General features: G+C 46.8%; 1 protein-coding gene across 1 annotated transcript in view; it reads right to left on the bottom strand.

The window, feature by feature from the left end:
- ADRA1D (adrenoceptor alpha 1D) overlaps nucleotides 1-24,367 on the bottom strand; it is a 41,487-nt gene extending 17,120 nt beyond the window's left edge. Inside the window, exon 1 of the mRNA XM_010074977.1 lies at nucleotides 23,416-24,367. Coding sequence (XP_010073279.1) covers nucleotides 23,416-24,367 — 952 coding nt within the window. The remainder of the gene's footprint in view (nucleotides 1-23,415) is intronic.
- Between the last annotated feature and the right edge of the window lie 89 nt (nucleotides 24,368-24,456).

Here is a 24,456-nt window from a genome sequence, read left to right as displayed (position 1 = left end):
GAAGCTGCTTTAACTGGGAATAGCAGTGGACCTTTATTCCCCTCTGTGAGATCTTTCCCTGGGTTTGACACCCCTGTGCTGTGATGTCTACATTTCTGTGCATTTGCTCTTAATTAGAGGGACTGACAAGGAGTCAAGCATCTGTATCAAGGGGTTTAATTGAGTATAATGAAGATTTTGCTTGTTGGGGATCATGTCAACATTTAATTAATTACAGTGAGCTACAATGTTGATATTTGAGACCAGTTAGTCTCTCTGCACTCTCACATCCAGAGCTAATATCCTTTGGTGTGCTAGTAATGACCCAGAGCAAACAAAGCTGGGAAGAAATAAGAACCACAGAGTGTTTTCTGGGTCCTTCCTCTCAAAGCAAGCTGCTGCCTCTTGCTGGCACTGATGGCAAGGTCTGCGAGGACCCGTTGATGCCATGAGCAGAGACCCGAGCCAGTCGTTCAGGTCCCAGAAGCATGAAAGCTGCATTTTTTTGTGCTGCTGAAGAAATCAATGCATGGCGTGCTAATCCTGCTTTGCAGCTCTGGGGACAGCTGGTGGGAGCAGCCTGGGGTGTCCTTGTGTTTGTGGGTCCCGCATCTCACCTGGGAGTGGTTCTAAGGACCCCCAAAGGAGCTGGAAAAGCATATGTATTGATGTAAAGCCTCATGAAAAAGAGCTTGTCTAATAACATCCCTTTCTCCTGACCTGTGAGCTTTCCCCTCTCAGTCCAGCAGCAAATGTATAACCAAGATCAAGAGAAGAAAAACCCTCAAACAACCAAAACGGCTTATTAAAAAACATCATCTCCCTTCTCCTTCCTACACACCTAGTGCTTTCTCTGGGGAGACTGTCCCAAGGCCCCCATCCAAATGTCCCCTGCTCCCTGTCAGGGCAATCAAATGACCTCTGCTGGTGACCTTCTCCTGCTTTCCCCTCCGTGGTTGTGTCACACTCTTGCAGGGACAGGTGCCAAAGGACACACGCTCGTTCCTGGCCATGCCCAAATGAGGAAAATCAAACCCAGGGCACTTGGGAAACTCTGCCCGTTGCTCAGTGGAGCTGGAGTCCTGCACAGCATCAGCACCAGGAGCTGGGAGACTTTACAGCCCAGTGCTCCCATGACCTTGTGTTGCTTCTCTTGGTGGTGGCCTTGTTTCTACATTCCCTCTACCAGATTCCTCTCCCTAAGGTGTTTCTGCCTTATTTCCTTGGTTTTTTGCTAAGGTTTCCACCTTATTTCCTTGGTTATCCTGTTCAACGCCAGATGCCTGTGGATTTTTTCCTTTGCTATGCCCCTGCCACACGTAAGATGCTGAGAGCCTCAGAAATGGAGTTAGCCATGCCAGAAACCAGCTTAAGTCTTCAAGATAAGCCACGGGGACAAAAGCAAGGGATGGGATGGCATCACAGTTGCTTTCATATTTTCCCAGGAACAGACTAGTTTCCTGCAAGGAGAATGTTTCAGCCCTGTGAAGATAGGTCATGAGGTGTGAGTCTTCAGTAATCACCACCTTGCTTCTGTCTTTGAGAGGTCCCCTTGCCTCCTGCTGGCCCAGAGGACATGGAGATGCCCTCCTTAGTGACAGGGTGAATGTCACCTGGACATCCTGCTGCAAGGTGCTGAGGGAAACCCTGGAGGGATGCTACTTCCAAAACCTGACTGCTCTTCTGGGCCAGACTGTGCAGCTAGAGCTGGTCTACTTTCCAAAATGAAATGAATATTAAGAAAATAATTAAAGAGAAAATATCTCAGATGAATTGTCCAGGATGCTTTTCGGAATCTAGAACAGACACGCTGAAAGGCTGAATGTGACTGTGGAAGAGCAGTGGCTGGGACCTGAGACTCTTATGTCCCTGGGAAGCATCTCAGCATAAGGCTATGAGAGAAAGGTATGGCTCTTTTTCAGTTAATATCTTGGAAAATGGTGCAGGCCAGCAAATTTTCGTCGGTGCTAGATCTCCAGCTGAAGCCACACTGCTGGACTTGTCCTGGACGACTGGAAAGGGGGTTACAGGAGGCTATGAAAAATCCCACCTGTGTCTCAACACTCCTCCTTTCTAGGAGTCAGACCTGTAGGTCCACCCAGAACTTCAGATCTCTCTCTCATTGCTTTTGTGCCCTTTTTTTTTTGGGAGGAGCAGACTGCCGTGCTGAGGACCCAGCTGCAGCGCTAAGAGGCTTTGCAGAACCTGGCAGTGTCTCTGCTGCCCACCAAGCAACCACAGCTGGTGAGTGCCTTAATAAATAGAGTTTATTCCAAGTGTACCTTGGATGCTGAGCTAAGCCTGATGACACACAGAGTGACCTCCTGGCATTTGTCTCTAGAGGAAAGCAGATAAATCCTCTTATCCCAGCTCTTCCAACACTGCACATGACGATGGATGCTATCTCCCAATTATGCATCAGGCCACGTAGCATCACTCGGATACCCTGGTCTTTTCAGCATGTCCATCCAAATTCCAGAGTACACGACCTAAAACAGCAGGGAACGGGGCAGAAATTTCTGTTTGCAGCCAGACAGCTCCTTTGCTGTTTGAAAAAAATGGCTTTTCTAACTGAACCAAGGTCTTACTTAAAATCTTGATGCAGATGTGTGTGTGTGTTGAGCTATGTGCATGAAGAAAAAGGTGTTTGGGCTGCTGCTCCTGTGTATGGGGCTCAAAACACTGAGAGTATATGAGGCTTGGCACTTCCGCTTTCAACCTTGGATATCTGGACGTGAGGCCATCCCTAGCACCCCTGAGGGTTTTTGGATCCTCCCATTACACTTGGAAGGCCTGAATCACTCCTCTCCACCGATGAATTTTCCACACAAGTAGGGCTTATTTGGTTCCAAACCTGCACAAAACTATGTGGCTGTTCAATGTCGAATTTCTCGAATTGAGTCTTTTCAGGTGTATTTTTTTTCTATTGTCCTCCAACCTTGAAAGCTCAGATTATCCCAGCTGTGTTTGCCCTGGTCTGATAACCTCTTTAATACCTCCTAGAAGTAACTACACAACATCAATACACTGCTGTTACCAATACCATTAAGTCTACATCTGAGCAGAAAAGAAGGAGCTCCTTGCCAGGCATGGAGTTGAGCCTGGACTGATCCTGGACCCAAGAAAACCCATTTCAGATTTGCTGACAGGTCTCTGCACACAACATCTTGTGACAGATACTATATTCGTTCAGGAATAGATAGGAAGGTTTTCTCATTAGGGCAGTCAGGTCATTCCCCCAACTGTTTGCTAACAGAGAAGGAGACTGGAGGGGACTCACCCTGAGTTCGGCTGGATTTCACGCCCTTTGTGCCAGCAAAGCAAAGGTGAAGGAGCCAAAGATCAGAATTTGCACCACTCCTCTGCAACCTATTTCTCACAGCCCCACAAAGAGTCCTTCCTTCATCATAGAACCATGGAATCATAGAATGGTTTGTGTTGGAAGAGACCTTCAAGGTCGTCAATGTTTGTCATTTGTTTTCTTTCAAAAAACAGAACATAATAAAAAAACTAATGAAAAATTTCAAAGGAACTATAAATTTTAAAAAAATTAATTATAAGAACATCCAGTGCACACTGTTGTCTAAAAGGGATGTATCCCTGGAAACCTGACAGCTTCCAGCTGACATGGAAACACTCATTAATCCATGGAGATAGCCATGCCAACAGTCAACCACCACGAGACAAATCTGTGCAGTGGGGCAGTCTCCCCCTTCTCCCCCTTCTCAATCCTAACCAGCCACAGGGTACAGAAGATGCAAAGTCCTTGGCCAGCTATGCTCCCTGGGCTGTTCTTGGGATGAGCAACACAGGAGATCAGGCAATAGAAGTCCTGCGGTCCTTGGAATTTATGAATGTGGGAATCTGGCATGTCTTAGAGTCCCCCAAATTAACATATTTGTAGCGGGAAGCCTTGAAACATGACAAAACCCTTTCTGGAGCCAGGGTGCTTGGGGCTTCGAGGTTACTTGTGTTGGATCCAGGAGTCAACCCCGGGTTGGCACAGAGCTGCCAAGGTTTTCGCTCTGCTGGTTGCATGGTAAGAAAGCCATGGAAACTTGGCATGAATGGGCTGCCCTGGAGCTATGAGTAGTGATTGAAGTAGAGGCTGTTAAACCTGGGATATTTCTGCTTGGTTTTCCAGTGAAATCCTCCTTCACTGGCCAGCGTCCAGACCTGCTCCTTGGGAATCTCGTGAGTTCAGCGCCTGCTTAAATGCTTCACTTACTTTGGGCCATTGCACCCAGGAGAATGACAAGGGCTTTGCAGAATTTTAAGGCTGAATCCACGCCCCAAACATTGCAATTAGAAGGTCAAATAAGACAATCAAACGAGACTGGATTGACAATGGAGAGCACAGGGCCTCTGGCGTGGCTGAAGGAAGAGGGGAGAGGTTGTGGAGATGGATCTTTTCTCCATCTCCATTCTAGTATCTGCCTAAAGGTTTATTTTCTTCTTTCTAACTCCATCCTCACTCATGTATCACATCATTCTGATTGCTGATGAGAAGGGAGGACAAAATGCTTCTGCTCAGACAATTTCACTTTCTGTTTTAAGAAAGTACTTCCAGTTACTGGAGAAGATCAAAACATGGCTTGGCAAATGGATGCTGACTTTCAGATTGTCCTGGGAAGGATTTCTCATTTGAGCTCCCTGATAAGGTAACTTTTGCTTCTCTGCAAAATCTGACATCCTCTCCTGCCCTTGCAATAGGCTGTTTAAAGAAGAGGAAGAAGTTGGGTGACAGGAGATATTCCCCTGGGTGCTGGGTGACAAATCAGTCCAGATTCCACTGATGGACTCTGTCCTGGGGGAAAAGGGGGATGTTTGACTGTCTGGGAGATTGCTCCCCTGAGAAGACCCCGGGATGAAGGTGGTCTCTGCCCTCCTCACACTCTGGGACGTCGATGCTCCTTTGTTCCTTCCTTTTGACCTCCCTTGGCTTGGTTCCTTCAAAGACCTCCCTGAGGAATAAAGAGGCTTGGTATCAACCAGCTGCATGAGACAGCTGGTTATAATCTCCTCTTTGATGTCCTGGCATGGAGAAATCCCTGGATGCTCCCTTTGAGAGACAGGAAAGAGTCCAATTCATGGGCTGGCTCTGCAGGCTGTCAGAGCTCCCTTGATGCTTCACCTGTGAACCTCCACGAATCTACCCTTGTTCCTCTTCTCCTGTGGCACAGGTATCCCAGCCGTGGCCAATATAAGGAGAAGTGGGTGATACCATCTATGCCAAGAGTCCCAAGGAGGGATTTTGAAGTAACACTGGGAAGAGTTTAGCTCCATCGCTGAGCTGGACCTGGTGCCTTGATGCTGCTCCCATGGCCAACGATGTCAAACTGGCCCCTCCTGCCTGGATTTTGGGACAGCTCAAGGGTGATTATTTTTTAAGGGTTGGGTGGCATCCTTTCTAACTTCCTGCTGCTGCTAACAGTCCACAACTTTCCTTGGAAAGAGGCCACTTGCTTCCCTAAAATGGATTTTGGGAGATACAGACCAACAAAGGCACATTTCAGTCTGGGACTTGTTCTGCAAAGGGAAACCAGAAAATGGGTACAACCAAGAAACGTCATGGTTCTTCATAGCAATAGCATGTGTCTGGTTTTTTATCCAACCTTCTTAATCATTTTGTACACAGAGATTCCCAAGAGCTTTCCGGGCTGTACTAGGATATCTCTCCTGACACCATTCTCATGCAGCCTGCCAGAAAAAAAGACATCTGATGAAACCATGGCAAAAATAGAGTGGTTGCCTTTTTCATTCACTAAAAAGCATACAGATTGGAGGAGACAAACACAAATTTTCACACAGGGCAAACTCATGACACTATTTTGGCCAAAGCAGAGAGAGAAAGAGAGTATTTGAAAAATTTCAATATTGAAACTTTTCTAAGCAAAACTTTTGTTTTGGGGCAGGGAGGAACACGCATGCCAAAGTACTTTGTGTTAAAATTTGCTTACATTTACGTTTATAAACCGAACCTAATCAAAACACAAAAGGAAATAGGACATTATGGATCAATTTGAAAAAGAGTTTCATTTTTTTTTGTGAACCCAACAATTTTTTCTCTTCCTTCTCTAGATCCTAAAGCTGCTGTTGAAGGACCATTATAAGCCTTCTGGATCCCCCTTGGGTGATTCAATATATACATTATCCAACTTTTCACTGAAAACGTATACATTTTAATGCTTGATATTCTTCTGTGCATCTGATGTGGACCACTTGTGATAGCCCCACGACCTAGTGGTGGTGGCCAGAGGTCAGCAATTTGCACCGTGAAGCTCACAAAACCAAGACAATAGGGTCTTGAGAGTGAAGAATTACCATCTTTTTATGGGAGTTCCAGTTCCTACACGCATGTTCCTGGATATAACTGCAGTTCAAATAGATTTTATTAATAGGAATAACAAATAATGAATTGTTGCCAAATGATCACATTCTTGCATTCTCTATTGTTTTAGTGGTTTGGGTTTTGTTTTTTTTTTTTTCTGTTTGCTAATGGGAACAAACAGCTCAGCTTGCTTTTCATTTGTTGGCCTTTTCTTTATGGTTTTGCAGGCATTCCCAAATTTATTGGAAGCATTTGTCTAGTGGGATGGTTTTTGCTCCTTACCAGTGTTTGGGGTAATAGAAGCACAGCTTAGCACTGCTTAGCAGCCTTGGCAGTTTCTTCCAAAAACCTGCAGGACCTGTCAGAACCTGCAGTGGTTTTTCTGTTTTGTGTAGGAGCAGCATGCGATAGTGATAACCTAGGAGAGGATGAAATCAAGGGAACTTGCTAGTGCTGGAACTTTTCTGAGTGACCAGCTTAGCATCAGCAGATTTGGTTAAAAGAGGCATTCAGAGTGGGATGGAGACCAACAGCCTCTAAATGAGGAAGGTTTCAGCCTTGTGAAGGAAAGGAACAAGCTCTGGGTGCAGGTATCAGTCTCCTTGGTCCCCCACAAGCTGCTTTATCGTTGAAATGCAGGTCAGTCCCGGGCTGGAGGAAGAGAAGGGTAGGAGATAGGCATTTGGAAGTGACAAGAAATAAATAGGGAAAAAGAAAGACGGACTTTCCTGGATCATTTTTCTGAGGTGCTTGACCCAGTCACCATGGTGACCATAAGCAAGTGTTCGAGAGGCAGGATGACTCATATCTGCCAATGGAGCAGCATTTCTTAATTCATGTTTCAGCACTGGCTGATGAGACCTCATGGCTTCAAGGTGTACCCCCCTGGGGAGCTGTTTCCAGGCGAGTTTGTAAGGAGGGTCCTTTGGAGAGTCCTTTATGGAGCAAAACAGCAGCACAAAAAACAGGTTTATGAAATAAACCCTCTGGTACCATCCTGAGCATGCACCTGGCCATCGCAGGTAGCATCCTTTTTTTTTATTTATTTTTTTTCAGACACTCTTCCTTGGAGGTCTCTGTGGAATCCAGAGCTGGCTCAACAGCCAGAGCAGCAAGCTGCATGGGTTCCATGGTGGCAGTCATGGGGGACATCCACCAGCACAGTGCAGGTGGTTGCCTTCTCTGTCTCTTCTCTAGTGGAATGTGTTAGCTGCCACTACCGTTGCTAACAAGGACATCAGGATTACCATAAATGACTCCTTGATCAGACCTCCATTTGTCTGGGGCACCTTAAGGAGTTTCAATGCAAAGTACAAGGTTGGTCTCCCAAAGCATCCAAATCATCAGTGATCTTCTCCTAAAGGGGAGTAAATCCAGATGGACAAGTGCAGGAATGTGGATGATAAAGGTAAAAGGGAATTCATTAGATGGGATGAATTTTTGCTTGCTCAGTGCAGCAAAGAGTCTTCAGGGGAAGAAGGCATCTGACCACCTGTCTGCCAGAAGGGTGAAAGCCAAAGAGGGGATATAACTACTTAAGGAAGATGATATGGATTCAAAACTAAATGATTGCAAATGAGGCATGGATATGTTCCCACTGCAAACAAAGTTTCTAAGAGTTGCATGCAATAGGATCCAGAATGGCTTCCCCAAAGGCACAGGCAGCAGAGGGTCAGGGACTGGGACACATGTGAAGCTCAAGTGATTTTGGATGGGATCACGCAACATGGTGATCTGCCGTGGCAGCTGCCTGGGGCACTTGTACACCAGAGCCACAGAGGGGTACGGATCAGAGGAGGAACAGGGAGAGAAAGAAGAAGATGAAGAGCTATTAAGGAAGAAGGATTGCCAGTACACTTGGGATGGCAGACGTGATTGCATTTCTGGCTACGTTGCTCTCCCATGGCTTGTCTGAATTCTGCTGTGAGTCACCCAGCTCCGCTTTGAGTGGTAAATGTTTTTGGAGCAAATTATTTTTGCTCCATGCATTAGGCCGCTAATTTAATCACCTGCGGTTTCTCTAAGTGCATGCTGGTGGGTGTGCAGCGGGAGCACAAAGAAAGAAGGAACAGACCTTTTCCAGCTGAACGTGTGGAACGAATCCCGGGAGGCTGATGGCCACATTCAATGTAAACAATCTCTGCTCATCCCCCTACCCCCACTCCCTTTCACTCAAACATCCTCAGACACTGGGAAAGTTCTGTTTTGAATGTAAACACTTTCTCTTGCCCTGTCATTGCAGCAGGAAAAGGAAACCACCCACGTCCTGATTCCCCTGACCTTTGGGGGAAGTTCATGGATCCATCCCATAGAAGAGCAGTAGCCATGCTGTCCACTGGGGTCACCAAGGGATGCCAATGAAGCCCAGGAAGAGCTTGTGCATCATGTGGGTCATGCTGTGTGTTCCTGAGCTTGTTCTCACATCTCAGCAGTAGAAGGTAGGCGAAGATCTGGAGTTATGATGGGACAAGCTTCATGCACACCGCTTCCTATCCAACAGCCTTACTATCACTACATGTCCTAAATCATAGAAACACAGAGTGGTTTGGGTTGGAAGGGACCTTCAAGATCATCCAGTTCCACCCCCTGCCATGGGCAGGGACACCTCCCACCAGCCCAGGTTGCTCAAAGCCTCATCCAGCCTGGCCTTGAACCCCTCCAGGGATGGGGCATCCACAGCTTCTCTGGGCAACCTGGGCCACTGCCTCACCACCAAATGGAGAGGCCAAACCCACTACTGTCAGGTTAACTCCATATTTTCCATCTATTTGGCCAGATGGGTGCTACTTGCCCAGATACACATGCCAAGTGATGGAGCCCACAGTAGAAACAGACCTGTCAGACCAGCAAAGGCACTTAGATGGTTTTTCTTCTCTATCTCTGCCAGTCAGTCCTTCCTTTAAAGGCTTTTCTGTATATTTCCTCCTATTCCTGCGTTGAAGCACTAGGTGTGTTTTTTAATGCTTGACAGTGATGTAAAGGAAGCCAGACTGACTCCTCATAGGTCATCTGAGAAAGCAACAGTGATCCCTTTGTTTTTATTTTCAGGCCACAGCTTCAGAATTTGCCTGTGGAAGGGCGCATCCAAGGGGAAGGTATTGACACACCAAGATATCAAGCTTCAGGGCATAACCCATACTGCATTTTATGAGAGAGAGAAAGAAACATTTCTGGGACCCGGTTACCAGAAGTATTTCCCATGAGGGTGTCTGGTTTTCTTTTGAATTTCTTGCAAAAGTAATCCAGGGTGCAATCCAGGTCATCCTAAAGTAGGCACTGAGATTTCCTACGTGTGTAGTACCATTGGAGATAAATGCCCTGTGATGTCCCTCCTGGTCTCTGGAAGTCCCTCTAGAAGAATGCAGGGCTTCTCTAAGTCATGTCTTGCAACCCAAAGTCTGGCATGGTTGTCTCTTCTACCTTAGGGGATCTTGGACAGCACTGAGCACCTCTAAAATGCAATCCAAATCTGGTTATCAATCTACCTCTCTAGACATGGACCACAACAGGGGCTGAGACATCCAGCTCACACGCAGACACCTACCCATAGGCAACTGCACATCGAAGTCTTCACCTGAAATGCCAGTTCTACCCCTCATCTCTTTTCCCACCTGCAAACCAGAAATAATGACATGGATGTCTCCTTCCCTGAACACCTCCTTACCAGTGCTTCCCTTCTCATCCAGGTCTGGGGACTCAGGGAGGGAGGGTGGTGGCCAAGGAGGTGACGAGATGGGATGGGAATTGGGTCTTTCTCCCTGGATGCCTTCCAAGCACAGTAGAATCCTTCTGCCAGTACCTGCAACGCCATTTCCTCCTCCTTTGCCTGAATGCCGGCACACCTGCAGCCTGCCAGCACGCAGATACCACCGGGTGCTCTCCTGCCTCCCACATCCATCTGGATCCACCACTTTGAGCTCCTCAGGGCTCGAAATAACACTGCTGTTTGTACAGCACCTGACACAAGAGGGACTGAATCCTCTGACTAACGGGCTTGTGCATCATTAAGGCTCTTGGACAGACCAGTCTGCAGAGTCCTGACGTGCTGTGACCCTGTAGTATCTTTGCAGGTGGAACCCAGTGTGGCTAATCCCAAATAACTGCGCTTTTGCAAGGCAGAAGAGAGGGAGACATGCAATATTTGGAAAACTCTCTGTGCTTTGCTCCTTCCTCCCCTGTGAGCTCTCTGAGCAAGGAACGCACAGAAAGCAAACCCTGTGACGTGAAGTCATTCTGTTTTGTTTCCCCAAATCCCCAGCCTGAGTGCAATATTGAGGGAGGCAGACAAGCTCGTGGCTGGCCGCCAGCTCGACTTCTCGAAGCATCCTCACAGCTTTCCAGATAATTCCTGTGGAAGGGACCCTGGGAACAGAAATAGCCCATGGCTGAAAAGCTTTTCTGGTGCAGTGTGACAAGTCTCTCCTAAAGAACTTGGTTTTAAAGTCAGAGGTTCAAGAGCTGTCAGCTGCTCTGAACCTAAGTCTCTGCTCAAACTAGGTCGGTGAGCAGCTGAAGGTGTCTTCACTCTTGTGCTGTGCATGTATGTGTGCCCCACACCCTTCCAAATGGTGTTCCCGAAATCACTTGTGGGATGGCAATCCACATGTCAGGTCCCCCGCTGATGGGGCTTTGGGCAACCTGGGCTAGTGGGAGGTGTCCCTGCCCATGGCAGGGGGTGGGACTGGATGATCTTGAAGGTCCCTTCAACCCAAACCATTCCACGATTCTATGATTGTATGATTCTAAATCTGCAGCTGGAAAACAGCCAGGGATGAGACGTGGCATGACCCCCTGTGCTGGTTGTCTCCTTCCCTCATCCCGTCCTGGGGTGGCAATGCCCAGCTCTGGACCATCTTCCTGCTGCAGAGAGGGTTCCCATCCCTTTCTTTGTCACGTTACCCTAACCCACTCTTGGCTCATTGCCACAAGAATAAAGCACCATGCCGTGAAGGTATCCCCGCTGTCTCTATACTAGAAATCATCTGGTTTAGGTTAGGATATGAATTTCCTCTAACAACTTTCTTTCTTTGTTAGCTCTCCCCCACCTATATGCTTTCACAAAGGTCTTGCCCATGGCAGAAGACCTGGAACCAGCTCCATCAAAGATGGAGGCTGTCCCCTGCTCCGTGTTTGCGGAATTGATCCTTACATGGAAGATCTCTTGCAGGGCCTCCACATGTATATTTTTTCTCCATCATGGACATCTTTCAGAGGATTTGCAGCCTGGCTCTTGTGCTTTCTCAGCACTTGCAACCCTGCATTGCAACAGTCTTGAGGGGGGATGCAACCAGGAGTTCTTTAACTCAGGAGATCAGGTGAGATAACCCCTGTGATTTGCTCTAGCGTTTATCTTACTGGGGGAAATGCAGATTCCATTAACTGTAAAAAATAAACAAACTGCTGAACGGAAGAGGGGCCAGTCTGATTCCAGGTCCTGAACCCAAGTGGCACCAACCCCATCATGTTCATCCTGCTCCAGGCGTGCTTCTTGGGCAGATTTGTGTCGGAGAGAGCTGGCTGGGGCCAGTCCAACACTTGCTATCACCTGCTGGTCCTGCTTTATGGAGTGCCATCAATGTGCCCACTGTGAGCAACGGGAACGGCAGCTTGGACTTGTCTGGGCAGGGGATTCTCCCAGCAGGATTGCAAATGTTTGGTTTTGTTTTTTTTTCAGCTACGGGAGGGGATAAGCATAAAAGTTGCATTTCAGTGGCCTTAATGACTGGATTGTGAATTGCCTCGTGTTGGAAACTTCCCGGGAGGAGGAAATGCCCTCTCTTTAGCGAGCTGGCTGTTGGTTTTCTGCCACCGGACCTGGTGGTTCTCTGGCTCAGCTCCAAATGCATTAGCTAAGGGGCCCTCTTAGAGAAAGGCTATTCATTAGGAGTTGCTAAAAAGCCATATCCTGTTCCAGCCGCTCCAGTAAATCCATCCTTGGGCTAATCGCACCCATAAATTGTGGTGTTGGGAGAAGTGCAGTCTTCTGTTTCCACGTGACAGGTCCATACAGCAGCGAAACACAGAAAGCAGGAGAGGCAGAAGTAGCTGGTGTGTTCGCAATGCTGGAGAGCTACCAAGTGACTGCAGGTGTGGAAGTGGTGCCTCAGTTTCCCTAGCCAAAAATGATGAAGAACAGTGCTGAAACAGACAGCTTGTCTCCCTCCCTGATGACATTTGTGTGTGTTCCTGTTCTCCTGGGGGCACTTCTACCCTATCGTTAACTGACTGACCATGTAATAAGCATGAAAGTTAAGTAATTATATGCTTGATTGGTTAATAATCTTCTCCTGAGCTGCACTACAAAGTCATTTAGTTCATATTATGGCTTATTACAACATTCTGTAGGTACTAATTCACGGTGTGCATGTATAGGTGCACATATATAGGTGCACTGGGTTTGTTTAGCTTGGAGAAGAGAAGGCTCCAGGGAGACCTCACTGCGGCCTTCCAGTGCTTGAAGGGAGCCTATAAACAGGAGGGGGAACGACTGTTGAGGTTGGTAGTGACAGGATGAGGGGGAATGGTTTAAACTAAGAGAGGGGACATTTAGGTTGGATATTAGGAGGAAATCTTTCACTCAGAGGGCGGTGAGGCAGTGGCCCAGGTTTGCCAGAGAAGCTGTTGATGCCCCATCCCTGGAGGGGTTCAAGGCCAGGCTGGATGAGGCTTTGGGCAACCTGGGCTAGTGGGAGGTGTCCCTGCCCAGGGCAGGGGGGTTTGGAAATCAGTGATCTTGAAGGTCCCTTCCAACCCAAATCATGCAATGATTCCACGATTCCTATTTAGCCCTATGAACGATGGAGCTGGCCCCACTGGGATAAGGTTGTGTGTCACCAGCACATGGGAAGATGTGGATGCTCCCTCTGCCGCTCAGGCAGTTTTCCTCACCAGCCCAGACAGCAGATAGTTGATGAAACAAGTCAGTACCCACCAGATACTTAATTTTTTGCATTGAAGTGGCTGGAATTTGCTTTGGAGGAAGGCAGAGGATGAGGATATGTGGGGATGGGTACACCTGTGTGCAGGTAGAGGTGCAAAGAGCTGAGAGATCTCTGGGTGGAAAGTGCTTGTAAAGGCAACGCCTTGAGAAGGCAGAGCTCATCACTCAGTCTTCCTAGCAGCATTTTAGAGGAAGTATTTATAGCAAACAAGAATGGCAATTAACTGCCAAATCAGAAAACATCTCTCCTGTGAAAACAGCCAGCTGCTGCACTTTAGTACTGAAGCTGTTCCTCATGAACTACCCTTGTTTCCAAACCCCCAAAGCCTCTTAGCCACAACCAAATTAAGAGCAGGTGGGTAAACAAAAACAAGTCCATAAACCAGGTTTGCCCCTTGGAAGCACTCTTGTGAGTGTGAGCATTAGGAGAGAGAGGGGACAGTTCTGTTTTGGGGCTCAGCAACCCCTCTGTTGGGGGCGTCACCTCTGGGAACTTTGTATCCCTACCACCCCAGGGCTGCTGGAGACAAGAAGGGCTCCCAGTCCAGCCTTCCCAGCACCTCGCTAGCCTCACCAGTCTCCAAACCTCCTGCTCTTCCTCCTCATCTCCTGCTGTTCCTTCCACATCTCCAACTCTTTTCTTTGCCCCCCTTCTTGCAGAGAACCAAGTGTCAATGAACGAGGGGCTCCACTGCAGCTACAGGGGGTTGGCTGCCTCCAACCACATGCAAGAGGTCCCTTGTGAGGGAGAGAGGAGTGCTCTCATGTACTCCACAGAGAAAACCTTGCCCACCGGGAGGTACCACCCATTGGTGCTATGCTGTAACCTGGTGGGACAGGGCGTTGGATGGGCTCCATGTGCAGGGTCCTCCTGAAGCACAGGGCACTTGGATTGCCTAAATTCTTCTTTGACAGCTTGCCAACAACTGGTATGTTATTGTAGAACCTTTTGCATTAAAAACGTCTCAAAATAGTAGTAAAATAGTAATTAAGCCATCCTCCTCTAGGGTCTGGCCCATCAGGAAAAGTCACCGATGCCGGCACCACCATTTAACAGCCAATGCACAGAAGAATCAAACACTGGCTGTCCTCAGAAGAGCTCTTTTGGGTTGATGCACGCAACAGATCTGCCTTGATGACAAGCCAAGAGAAAGACAATGACAGTCTCAGGGTTATGAGACCACACTTAGCCTTGCCTCATTATTACATGACAAGGAAAGGAGGTAATTAATTCACAATGTAGAGCAAAAAAACACATTTACAAAGTGTAGTTAGTACCAGGCTTTCCTAGGAAAAGATCTGCTCAGAGAACAAAGCTAATTCACAACCTTCAGACAAGAACGGTCAAGTTATCCTGTAAGGAATGATGGATTAAAATACCACTTTGTGCCCTCAAAGCTAGATACCATAGGAGGCCTTTGAAATTTTGCCTGTAAAAAGAATAAGGAGATGGAACATCTTGGGTTGGTCAAAAAAAGTCTAAACATCTATTAATTGGAAAACTGGATTTTTCCCTGAGTACATTTCATGCCAAAAGATCTTTACAGCCTTGTTTTGCCCAAACACCAAGCAAACAAACCCTGAAGTATTTTCCATTGTCAATGAAAATGTCCTTCTTCGGAGAGATTTGCAGTTCAGTTGCTCTCCTGTTACTACTTGTCTGGAGATGGTATAATCCTAGGCTAGCACTTGTGTCTTGGCTAAGTGGGAGGCAGTGGGGTACACCAGGAAACATGCACCAATGAGAAGGAACACCATGGGTACCCACCAAGGGTAAGAGATATACAAAATATGTACCCAATGGTGCCACGCACCATATAGAGATATCTAGGGGTAGAATTGTATTTTCCTGAATTGAATTTATGTGGAAAGAGAAATTGCAAAGAAAACCCTTGCTTTCTCAGGCAGCTCCTGTCCTTATCAGCCACCTGAATTTGGGAGTTTATATTAAAAGGTAGACGTTGCTGCAGGCACCTCAAAATCCCACCAGTGTCCATGGGAAAATAATTGGTGAAAATGGGGTGAGTAAGCCACAGCCTTTGCAATGGCTGGTTTTGAACTTCAGCTGTTGCAAAGATGTATTTTCTCATGCAGAGAACAAGTATTTTAATAGATTATCACATTCTTTGCTTTGTAATCGGGTTTTGTGTTAAAAATTGTCTTGTTTAACTCTACCATATGGTCAACACTGGTTTCTACTGAACGCACAGAACAATAGCTTACAGACAAGTTATAGTCTATCCTAGAGAATAAAATTGCTAAATGAGCACTAGGGAAATTGCAAAGTTAAGGACTCAAAAGATCGACAAAGCCAAGGTGAAAATCCCCTTTGAAAAACTTTGTTTTCTTGCATTTAAAGAGTCTAATTTCAGCATCATGCTCTATTGTCTCTGCACACCGGTTGCACGGAAAGGTGGGTGCTCAGTTAAATAATGGTTGGGTTGAGCTATTCAGTATCTCCTCGCTGGTCAGGATGTGGCTCCACACTTTACAAGCTCACCCTGCTCAGCTCTGCTCTGATGACGGAACTATTTGTTTCCTCGTGGGTATCTGAAGGTACTTAGCTCAGTTATGGCTGAACATTTTGCAAACATAAATATTTTTCTTGTTAGGAGAACAAGGTGCTTTAGAGCTGCTTTACCATCCCATTTACCAAGCAATGTCAAAACATCCGATGCCAGGATCTATCTTGACACTGGAGAAGATGGGATCAGCATGGAAGTGAGCAGTACAGGGGACAGCAGAGGAGCAGAAATGCTCATCAGACATCATCACATCATTGCTCTTAAAAGCCCTCCCTCAGCAAGCTCCAGCCTTTTCCAACACCTCAGAAACAGGTGTTCTTCCCAGAAGTTGGCCATACTGGGCCAGCTTTGTCAAGTTTCTGCCCTGTCCTGACATAAAGCACCAGGTAAAGTAAAATGGAGTAAAATGTGCAATTTCTGCTCTGACATCCAATACTGCCAGAGCTTTTTAAACTCAAGTCTGTCCCCATAACATTTCTTACAGGAACTGAACGCTGGGTTTTCTCCTGTCATCTTTCTCAGATAGGGCTGTCTCACATTCGGCAGGACAAATTCAGCCTGTTACAAAGACAGGGAATGGAAAACTTGACCTAATACATGATGTTTGACACCAGAAACTGGGTCTTTATTCTAGAAGGTTCCCAAAATGTTAATAGGTACTATCAGCCCTACCTAAAGTACAGCACAGTGATCATATCAAGTAAAAGTCCTGATTGATTGATTGGAAGAAAATTAGTTGTTTTCCCAAAGAAATGTACTCATTTTCTGAAGAGTCTTGAGCAAAAATGTTGTGTATACTCACTAAAGCAATTACATATCTAATTAAAACCCTACAGGTAGCACGAAGCTTTTACACTGTTAGTTGCTAACACAGCACAGTTGCTACTACCTAGTGCAACCTATTTGCTGTGGCAAAACTGACAAAAACAAGCTGGTAGTAAGAGATTAACCAACCACCTTGCATAATCACACCAAAGAGCATCCCCTTCCACTCAGTCTTCGTTACATCTCATTAACCAGATTATTCAGAATTAATGAGCAAATATTTATTCACATATGAATTAATGAAGATCGATCAGGCTGATTAAAAGCTTCTTCCCAGAATATCCAGGACAAAATTTTGTGTGTGCAAATATAACAAAACCATCAGCCCTAGCTTAATACAAGTTGTATTTCATATTATATCGTGTATTTTGGTGTTGGTTTCAAAACTCCTCTGAAATCGCTCCATGAGAGATTTTATGACATTTTGCCCACTGAATCACACTAGTTTTAAATTTTTCAAGATCTATTTTTTTTCCTGCTTGTGGTAGGTCCATTATAGCAACTACCTCCAGATGCATCAAAGACACTGTGATATAAAAACATACATTTGTCTTTAAATAGTTTTATTTGGTGGTGGAGAGGGTGGACTGGAAAGCAGAGCAATCCTGTCCATAGGTCATGGGAGATCTGGATCCTATTCCCAGTCCTTTCAATGAATCACTGCAGAACTTTGGCCAGGGAGAAGCAAAGCAGATGTTCAAATTCGGGTGCCCAACTCATTACTTGAGATCCAGGATGCTTCATCTCTTGTGACAGCAAAAGCTGTACTAAACCCCTCTGTCTCTGTCCTTCTACACAGGGTAATGGGTAGGGAGGGAACCACATGAACTCCTTTGGACTCAAGTAATCATTTTTTCTGGCTATTTCCAAAAACACGTAGCCCATTTCCCTGCTGTTTTGCACTCTGGTGGCTTCCGCACTAGGGCACAAGGAGTGAATCAACACCGCCAGATGCTTCAGCTCCATAATTTACTCACAGGCTCATTATCCATGTGCCTACTTGTAATTCTCTCCTGTGCCCTTCTGCAAGATGTCAGTGTGTTCTCCCTGGAGAAGAACCCAGCTCACAGGTTGCTTTTCCACAGTATTATCTCTAGGCAGACAAAATAAATGCAGATGACTCCCAGCCAGGTCCCCTGTGCCTGCATTATCCCTCCAGTGCCATCCCAGTGGGCTGCACACCCCTGTATGTCCCTGTGCCATGTCCACCACACGCATCCTTCCTATCGTGCCCTAGGAATGAGGTTCTGGTAGGCTGCAACACAGCCCTAATGTTATTGCAGACACTCTGAACTGGAAAATGAGAAGAAATCACATTTGAGAGCTGCTTAAGCAACAGTACAGTTTGCCTGGGAAAGCAATGGGTTTGTCCTCATTGCCGTGCTTTAAGAACAGTCTTGAAAAACAGGTCAAGATGGTTTGAGGCCAAGTGGTCTTTCCCTGAGAGAAGGAGATGGGCTGGAAGACCCATCCGTCTCCTATGATTTAATGAATTTATGCTAATTTGGCATGAGCCCATCTGACGGAAACACCCTGTAGTCCAAAGCAGAAGAGAAGAATCTTGCCTCTTGCCTGGATGATGTCCAATAAATCAAACTGGAGCCTGGTACCTAGCAGCTTCTGAGACTCTGTGTGTGTGTCTTTGCTGGTATTTCTAATAATGTATGGTTCCTGTGGGCCAGGATCAAGGGGGAACATGTGGCAGATGGAATAGTTCATTGCAATTTCTCTTGCTACAGTTTGATTTGACCCTCTGGACCACAGCTAATTATTCCAAAGCAGTTGCCCATTGCTTTTTCCATGCCAATTCTGCCGCTTCCACCATGACTCAGAAAATTTCGGGAGATACAAGAGACTGCCTTGAAAATCAAAGTAATTTAATGGTCTGTCTTTGATCCTTCTCCTTTTAAATCACACTTTTGATCAGGTCCTCCTGTGCATGACAAAACTGAGGAAGTTTGGTTTTCTGTGGAATTGTGTCTTGAGGTGGATTTTTGGTGAGTATTTTCTGATGTCTAACCAAGGGCTGAGCTCACTCTGCTGCCTTCCTTCTGTGAGGGACAGTGTTCCCACTCCTTTACTCATCTGCCCATTTTTATAGGAACTTGACATACTGAGGATTTTAGTACTTTCTCGAGTGTGATTGAGACTGATGAAAGAGTTCATCAGGTGGTGGGGAAAGGCTTCCATGCACACAGACACAGAGTGATGTCATATGGCATTTCTTTTTCTTAGAAAACCGTGTAAAATTCTTTTCTACCAGAACAGAGTTAGATTCTCCACTTCTCTCAGAATAGACTCAGTCTCATCTGAAATGTTTTTCTACCTCCATTCCCTTCCCCATCATTTATTTTACAAGTGACGGTTACCAAAGCTTGAGCACAGCTATGCCTCTGTGAGCTTTCCTACTGCAAAACGTTTTGTGAAGGGACTTCTCTGTGAAAAACACCATCTACCAAACTATTTTTGTTTTGGTTTGATGGAGACCTTTCTGAGCCTGGTTTGTGCAGCAGCTGCCTTTCCTTACAGGTGAAAAAGTCAGTACACTTTTTTCTGAATCATAGCTGGGAATAAGAACCAGCTTCCTCTGCAAGCACGGGCATGTCATCAACCCAAGGAGAACGTGAGACCATGAGTGTGGAGGGTTTTGCTTATACTGGGAGATCTCTTAAGTCATTCCTTGTCTGGGTAACCTGCTGCTTGTGGAAGGACAGAGTGAAGGGAGCCTTGGGTCGTGGCCTTCACCCTTGTGTGGCACTAGCTATGGGTGCTGCTGTGACTTTCTCACTTTGGTCTTGATTTCTAAACAAATCCAAAGAATAACAACCCTGGGAGCCCACCACCCAGACTACACTATGCTTCTTAAAAAACAAGGGCCACCGAGGTGGCCATCCTTTCAATTTTTTCCTGTGCGGGGGGTGAGGCAGTGGCCGAGGTTGCCCAGAGAAGCTGTGGATGCCCCATCCCTGGAGGGGTTCAAGGCCAGGCTGGATGAGGCTTTGGGCAACCTGGGCTGGTGGGAGGTGTCTCTGCCCATGGCAGGGGGTGGGACTGGATGGGCTTGAAGGTCCCTTCCAACCCAAACCTTTCTGTGATTCTATGATTCTATGTTCCTGGTTACTGGCTAGTGCATCCTTGATCCCAAGGGATGGTTGTTTCCTCTTAGATGCTTCTGTGGTGGTGATGGAGAAGGTCTTTGCCTCCACTCCACCTAACTTTTAGCTGGGTTTTCCATTAACAGAAGTGCCAGTGAAGCCTCTATGGTTGTGTGACTTAAGAGAGTTTCTCTGTCTATTCTCTCTCTGATAAAGGCTTGACAGAGGATTGAGCTTTCCCTCACCTGCGCATCTTACTTCCATTAGACTTAGAAAAATCCAGACTAGGATACATCCCACCTCCCTGCAAATACCTGCAGCGCAGACACCATCAGCTGGTTAATTGGGCAGCTTTTGTAGTCAAGGGAGAGCAAGAGGCAGCTGGACACCACAATTCATCTCCTCCTAGGAAGCATGTCCAAGATTGGTCAGGTGGGTCACACCTTCAGACACTCTCCTGATAGATAAAGGGAGCTTTGGACGACTATGACTGATTGATCTGGTATTGGTGTTGCTTGGACCTTCAGAGGTCCCCTCCAACTACCATCTCCAGCATGCCATGACTAGCTGAGATGAAGACACAGATGTCTGAGATGTTTTGTAGATGAATCCCTACAAAACACCTGTAAACTCCTGGCCCACATCTCTGCAAAGCCTCCAGTCTTTGCTAAGGGAGGAGGTACCCCGGCACAACCCACACAGCCACCCCCAGACAAAGCCTGGTAGAGCTCTACTGCACACCCAGCAAAAGGTACGACCCCCACAATCGTTATGTGGGTAATTAGGATTTCATCTCTTGGTGAACAACCAGCTGCTTAAAGAGTCTCATTAGCCACAGAAAATGTTAATTTGGTTAAAAGTCCAGGCGATGGCATCTTGTGCTTGGGGACATGTCTCACAAACCCACCAGTGAGTTAAATTACTCAGCTGATAAATAGACTGCGGAGGTATTGGGGAGTTTGAGCTGATTTAAAGAGTCTTTGTAGATTATTCAAGCATGGAGAAATGGCTGACAACATTTGGCACACGCATAGGTCCTGTTATTTCAAATTACTGGTTATTTCAGCTTTGCAACACGGATGTAACCAATACTACTCCTGTGTAACTGATGTGGAAACTATTCTGCAGAGATTTGCAAAGATGTGTGCAGCCTCACACAGGCACCGGTGACAGAGCCAGTACAGAAGTTTCTGATTGCTACGGCAATGCTAAGGAGAGCTGGGAGTCTTTTGTCAGTTGACAAATTTGCTTATCACAAGAAGGATAATCAGACAAGTCAGGCAACAGTGCCAGTCAGTGACAACTTCTTGCAAATTCATGTCAAATAGAAAAAAAAAAAAAGTCAAAACATTTCAATATTTTTAGAAGAAAATAGATCACTTATTCATTTCATTTTGGTGTGGCAGTTCATTTTGAAATGTATCTGAGAACTCATTTTTGAATAAATTCCCATTCACTCTTTTCTTAAATTGAAAGTTTCACCCCAATGGAAAGTGATTTTTGTGTTCCATTTTCATTTAAAATGTGTATCAATATCATTTCCACCTGGCCCCAAATTATTTCACCTAAGTTTGTCTAACAAGCAAATAAAAAATCCATTCTACTTAACCCTTTACAATCCTCTTCTCAAGGAGAATTGGCCCCAGCATGTTTCAGTTGGTGGATTTACTGGTTTCTCTGGGTTTCAGACCTGTCTCCTGAGCTGTAAAATCTAAGATTAGGCTTTGCAGAAGCTTCTGTTCTCTTTCGAGATAGCACTGAACATTTCTCAGCTTTGAATGGGAAATTGCAATTAATAAAAGAGGGGTGAAATCAAAGGCAGCATATTTTGTGGTCATAAAATAAATGAACCTTTGCTGTGTTTATGTTACATGTATAATACAGCAGGAAGTAAAGATCAAAACTGTTTATAAAGAACTTGGCAAGTTGTGTGCTTGGAGAAAGCAAACGGGTTCATGGGAGGTACTTAAAGGATGAAGTTTGGATTTTTAGCTGGTGTAAATCCACATATCCCCTTTAACTGCAGTGCTTGGGTAGTGATCTACATCAGTGGTGAGGTTGATTCAAGGGTTTCACAGGAGAAGAGGTATAGTAAAACAAAATAAAGTATTTTTTCTGATGACAAGTATTTGCCTGATGTTTGTTCTCTATTTCCAAGTACTGGGAAGAACTCAGAGGAACAGGATCCTAATTCCCAGCTTCATTAGTAAAGGTGTGGAAGGTTTGGAGCCCGTTCCTGCCCTGCTGATCGGCTGAGTATCAGACTGGGGCTGCCCAGAGAGCTCAGCCCTCAAGTACTGGAATCTCCCTGAGCCCCACAATTCCCAAACCATTTATTTGCAGGCTACAGAAATCCCCCAATGTACCTGATCAATGAAAGAGAAACTGAGGCACGGTCAGACGGGATAATTCATTGCAGTGAGAGGAGTTCACAGCAGCCTTCCTGCTCCCTGCCTGAGTTATACCATGAACCCCCATGCTCATATAGGGTGAGAACTCTTCCCAGCAGCAATTTCCCTCCTATAGAGAGCTGAGAGAAACTCGTCAAATACCAAATCTGAGATATTTTGAAATACCAATATGAGATCAAAACCTCAGCAGGTTAAATTAGTCCTGTGGTCACGATGCTGTTTCCATTGACTTAAGAGGCAGCCTCAAGCTAGAGGATTTGAGAAAAAAGTGCAGAACTTGCTATAAAATTTCCCTGGCTGCAGAATTACTTGGACACAAGTCCCCGGTGGGGACATGTGGGTCCCACTCAGCAGATGGAGTGACAGACCTCTCTCTCCTCTATATTAATAAGTTAAATCTCTTCCCCCCCCCGCCCCCACCTCAGGTTTAGCTACACCACTCCAGAGGGTTAATCCCATCCGGATCCCATCCCGGTGCCTGCTGTTAGTTGAGGTGTGATGAAGAGCACTGGTTTTCCTACACTTTATGGGCTGTGGGTAACATTGGTGCTGGAAGGGGACGCTGTCTGGACACCATCCCCGTGCTGCTCAGCCTCCTCTGCAAGTAGGGGGCTGCATCCTTTGCATCCAGGCAAACAACTTGCCAAAACTTCCCAGCACAACCCATCAGACAACCCTAGATGAGCACCCAGTGACACGGGCACCGTGGCAGGGACAGGAGCTGAGGGCATGATGCTGCAGGAGGTGGGTCAGCCCTGGCAGGACCATCACCCTTGTAGATAAGCCCTGATCCTGCTCCAAGTCCCTGCACAGCACTGGCATCTCAGAAAGTCAGCAAGAGTTATGCTTTAGACTCTGACATGCTCCTCAGGTGGATCAAACCTCACCCATCTCCAACACCTTCACCAGTTCACAACAGGTGGGAGCCCTGGACCCACGGAGGCAGATCCCCCAAAGTGGGAGGGAGGGGGTGGCAGAGCTGTTTGGAGACCCCAGTCCCATAACAACAGCTTGAAACAGAGCTGCTTCCTCCTTAGCCTGAACTTCATCAATCAGACTGCTGGAGAACGAATTCATTAAACCAATTATTACGCTGCTATTCTATTCATTTGCTATTTACTTTGATTGATTATATGATTCTGATTAATAAATATTGAATAAGTGTTAATTAATTGAGTTAATCCATTGCTGGCTACCTATCCCTCACCTCCACGCATGTGTTGTGTCCTGAAAGTTTTTCCCAAAGAGCAATTTCCCGGGGGCTCACCCAGGGGCAGCAGGGCTGGGATGGGGTGACAGGGTCACTTACCAAAAGGCAGGACAAAGAAGAAGGGGAACCAGCAGAGGATGAAAACACCCACGACGATGGCAAGAGTCTTGGCTGCTTTTTTCTCACGGGAGAACTTGAGGAGCCGCACGGAAAGGGAACTCCTGAAGTTGTGCCCCTTGCTCCGGGTGCTGGAGAGGGGTTCCTCCAGCACGCTGCGGCAATGGATGCGCAGTACCACCTCCATGGATTTATTCCTCTCCTTCTTGACCCCTGCCTCCAAGCTCTGGGTGGTTCTTCTGGCCACCACGTAGATCCTGAAGTACATCACCAGGATGACCATGAGGGGCAGGTAGAAGGAGAAGAGGGAGGAGAAGACGGCGTAGCCCGGTTCCTCTGTGATGCTACAGATGCTCTCATCCGGCGGTGGCGGCTCCTTCCATCCCAGCAGTGGCCCGATGGAGATGACCATGGATGAGAGCCAAACCACCACGAGGATGACCCCCGCTTTCCTCTCGGTCATGATCGTGGGGTACTTGAGAGAGTACTTGACGCCGATGTACCTGTCCACGGAGATGATACACAAGCTCATGATAGAGGCAGAGCAGCACAGCACGTCCACCGCTGCCCAGATGTTGCAGAAGATGCGCCCAAACACCCAGAAGCCCAGCACCTCCAAGGTGGCCGAGAAAGGCAGCACGGTGGTGCTGAGCAGCAGGTCGGCAATGGCCAGGTTGACAACCGTCTGCAGGTGTCGGTTGCAAGCCACTGAGAGGATGACGAGGATGTTCCCCACGATGGCCGAGAGGATGAAGATGGCCAAGAAGACCCCGATGCCCACCGCTTGCACGTCCAAGGCGAAAGTCAACGTGGTGCCGTTCCCCTCGGTGGTCTCCTCACTTTGCAGCCCCCAGGACCGGTTGGCACTGCTTTGGCTGCCCTGTCCCGTCCGGTTCTCACTCAAGCTGCCATTGCTCAGCTCAGGGAAAGTCATTGTAGAAAAAGTCCGGGCTCCATGGAGGGCGAGGAGAAAGCGATGCCGAGACACAGCCCCCTCGGCATGATCACTGAGGACCCCTCCAA

The sequence above is a fragment of the Pterocles gutturalis genome, unplaced genomic scaffold (genome assembly GCF_000699245.1).
Source record: "Pterocles gutturalis isolate BGI_N339 unplaced genomic scaffold, ASM69924v1 scaffold202, whole genome shotgun sequence".
Lineage (NCBI taxonomy): Eukaryota > Metazoa > Chordata > Aves > Pterocliformes > Pteroclidae > Pterocles > Pterocles gutturalis.
This window is presented reverse-complemented; position numbering and strand designations above follow the sequence as displayed.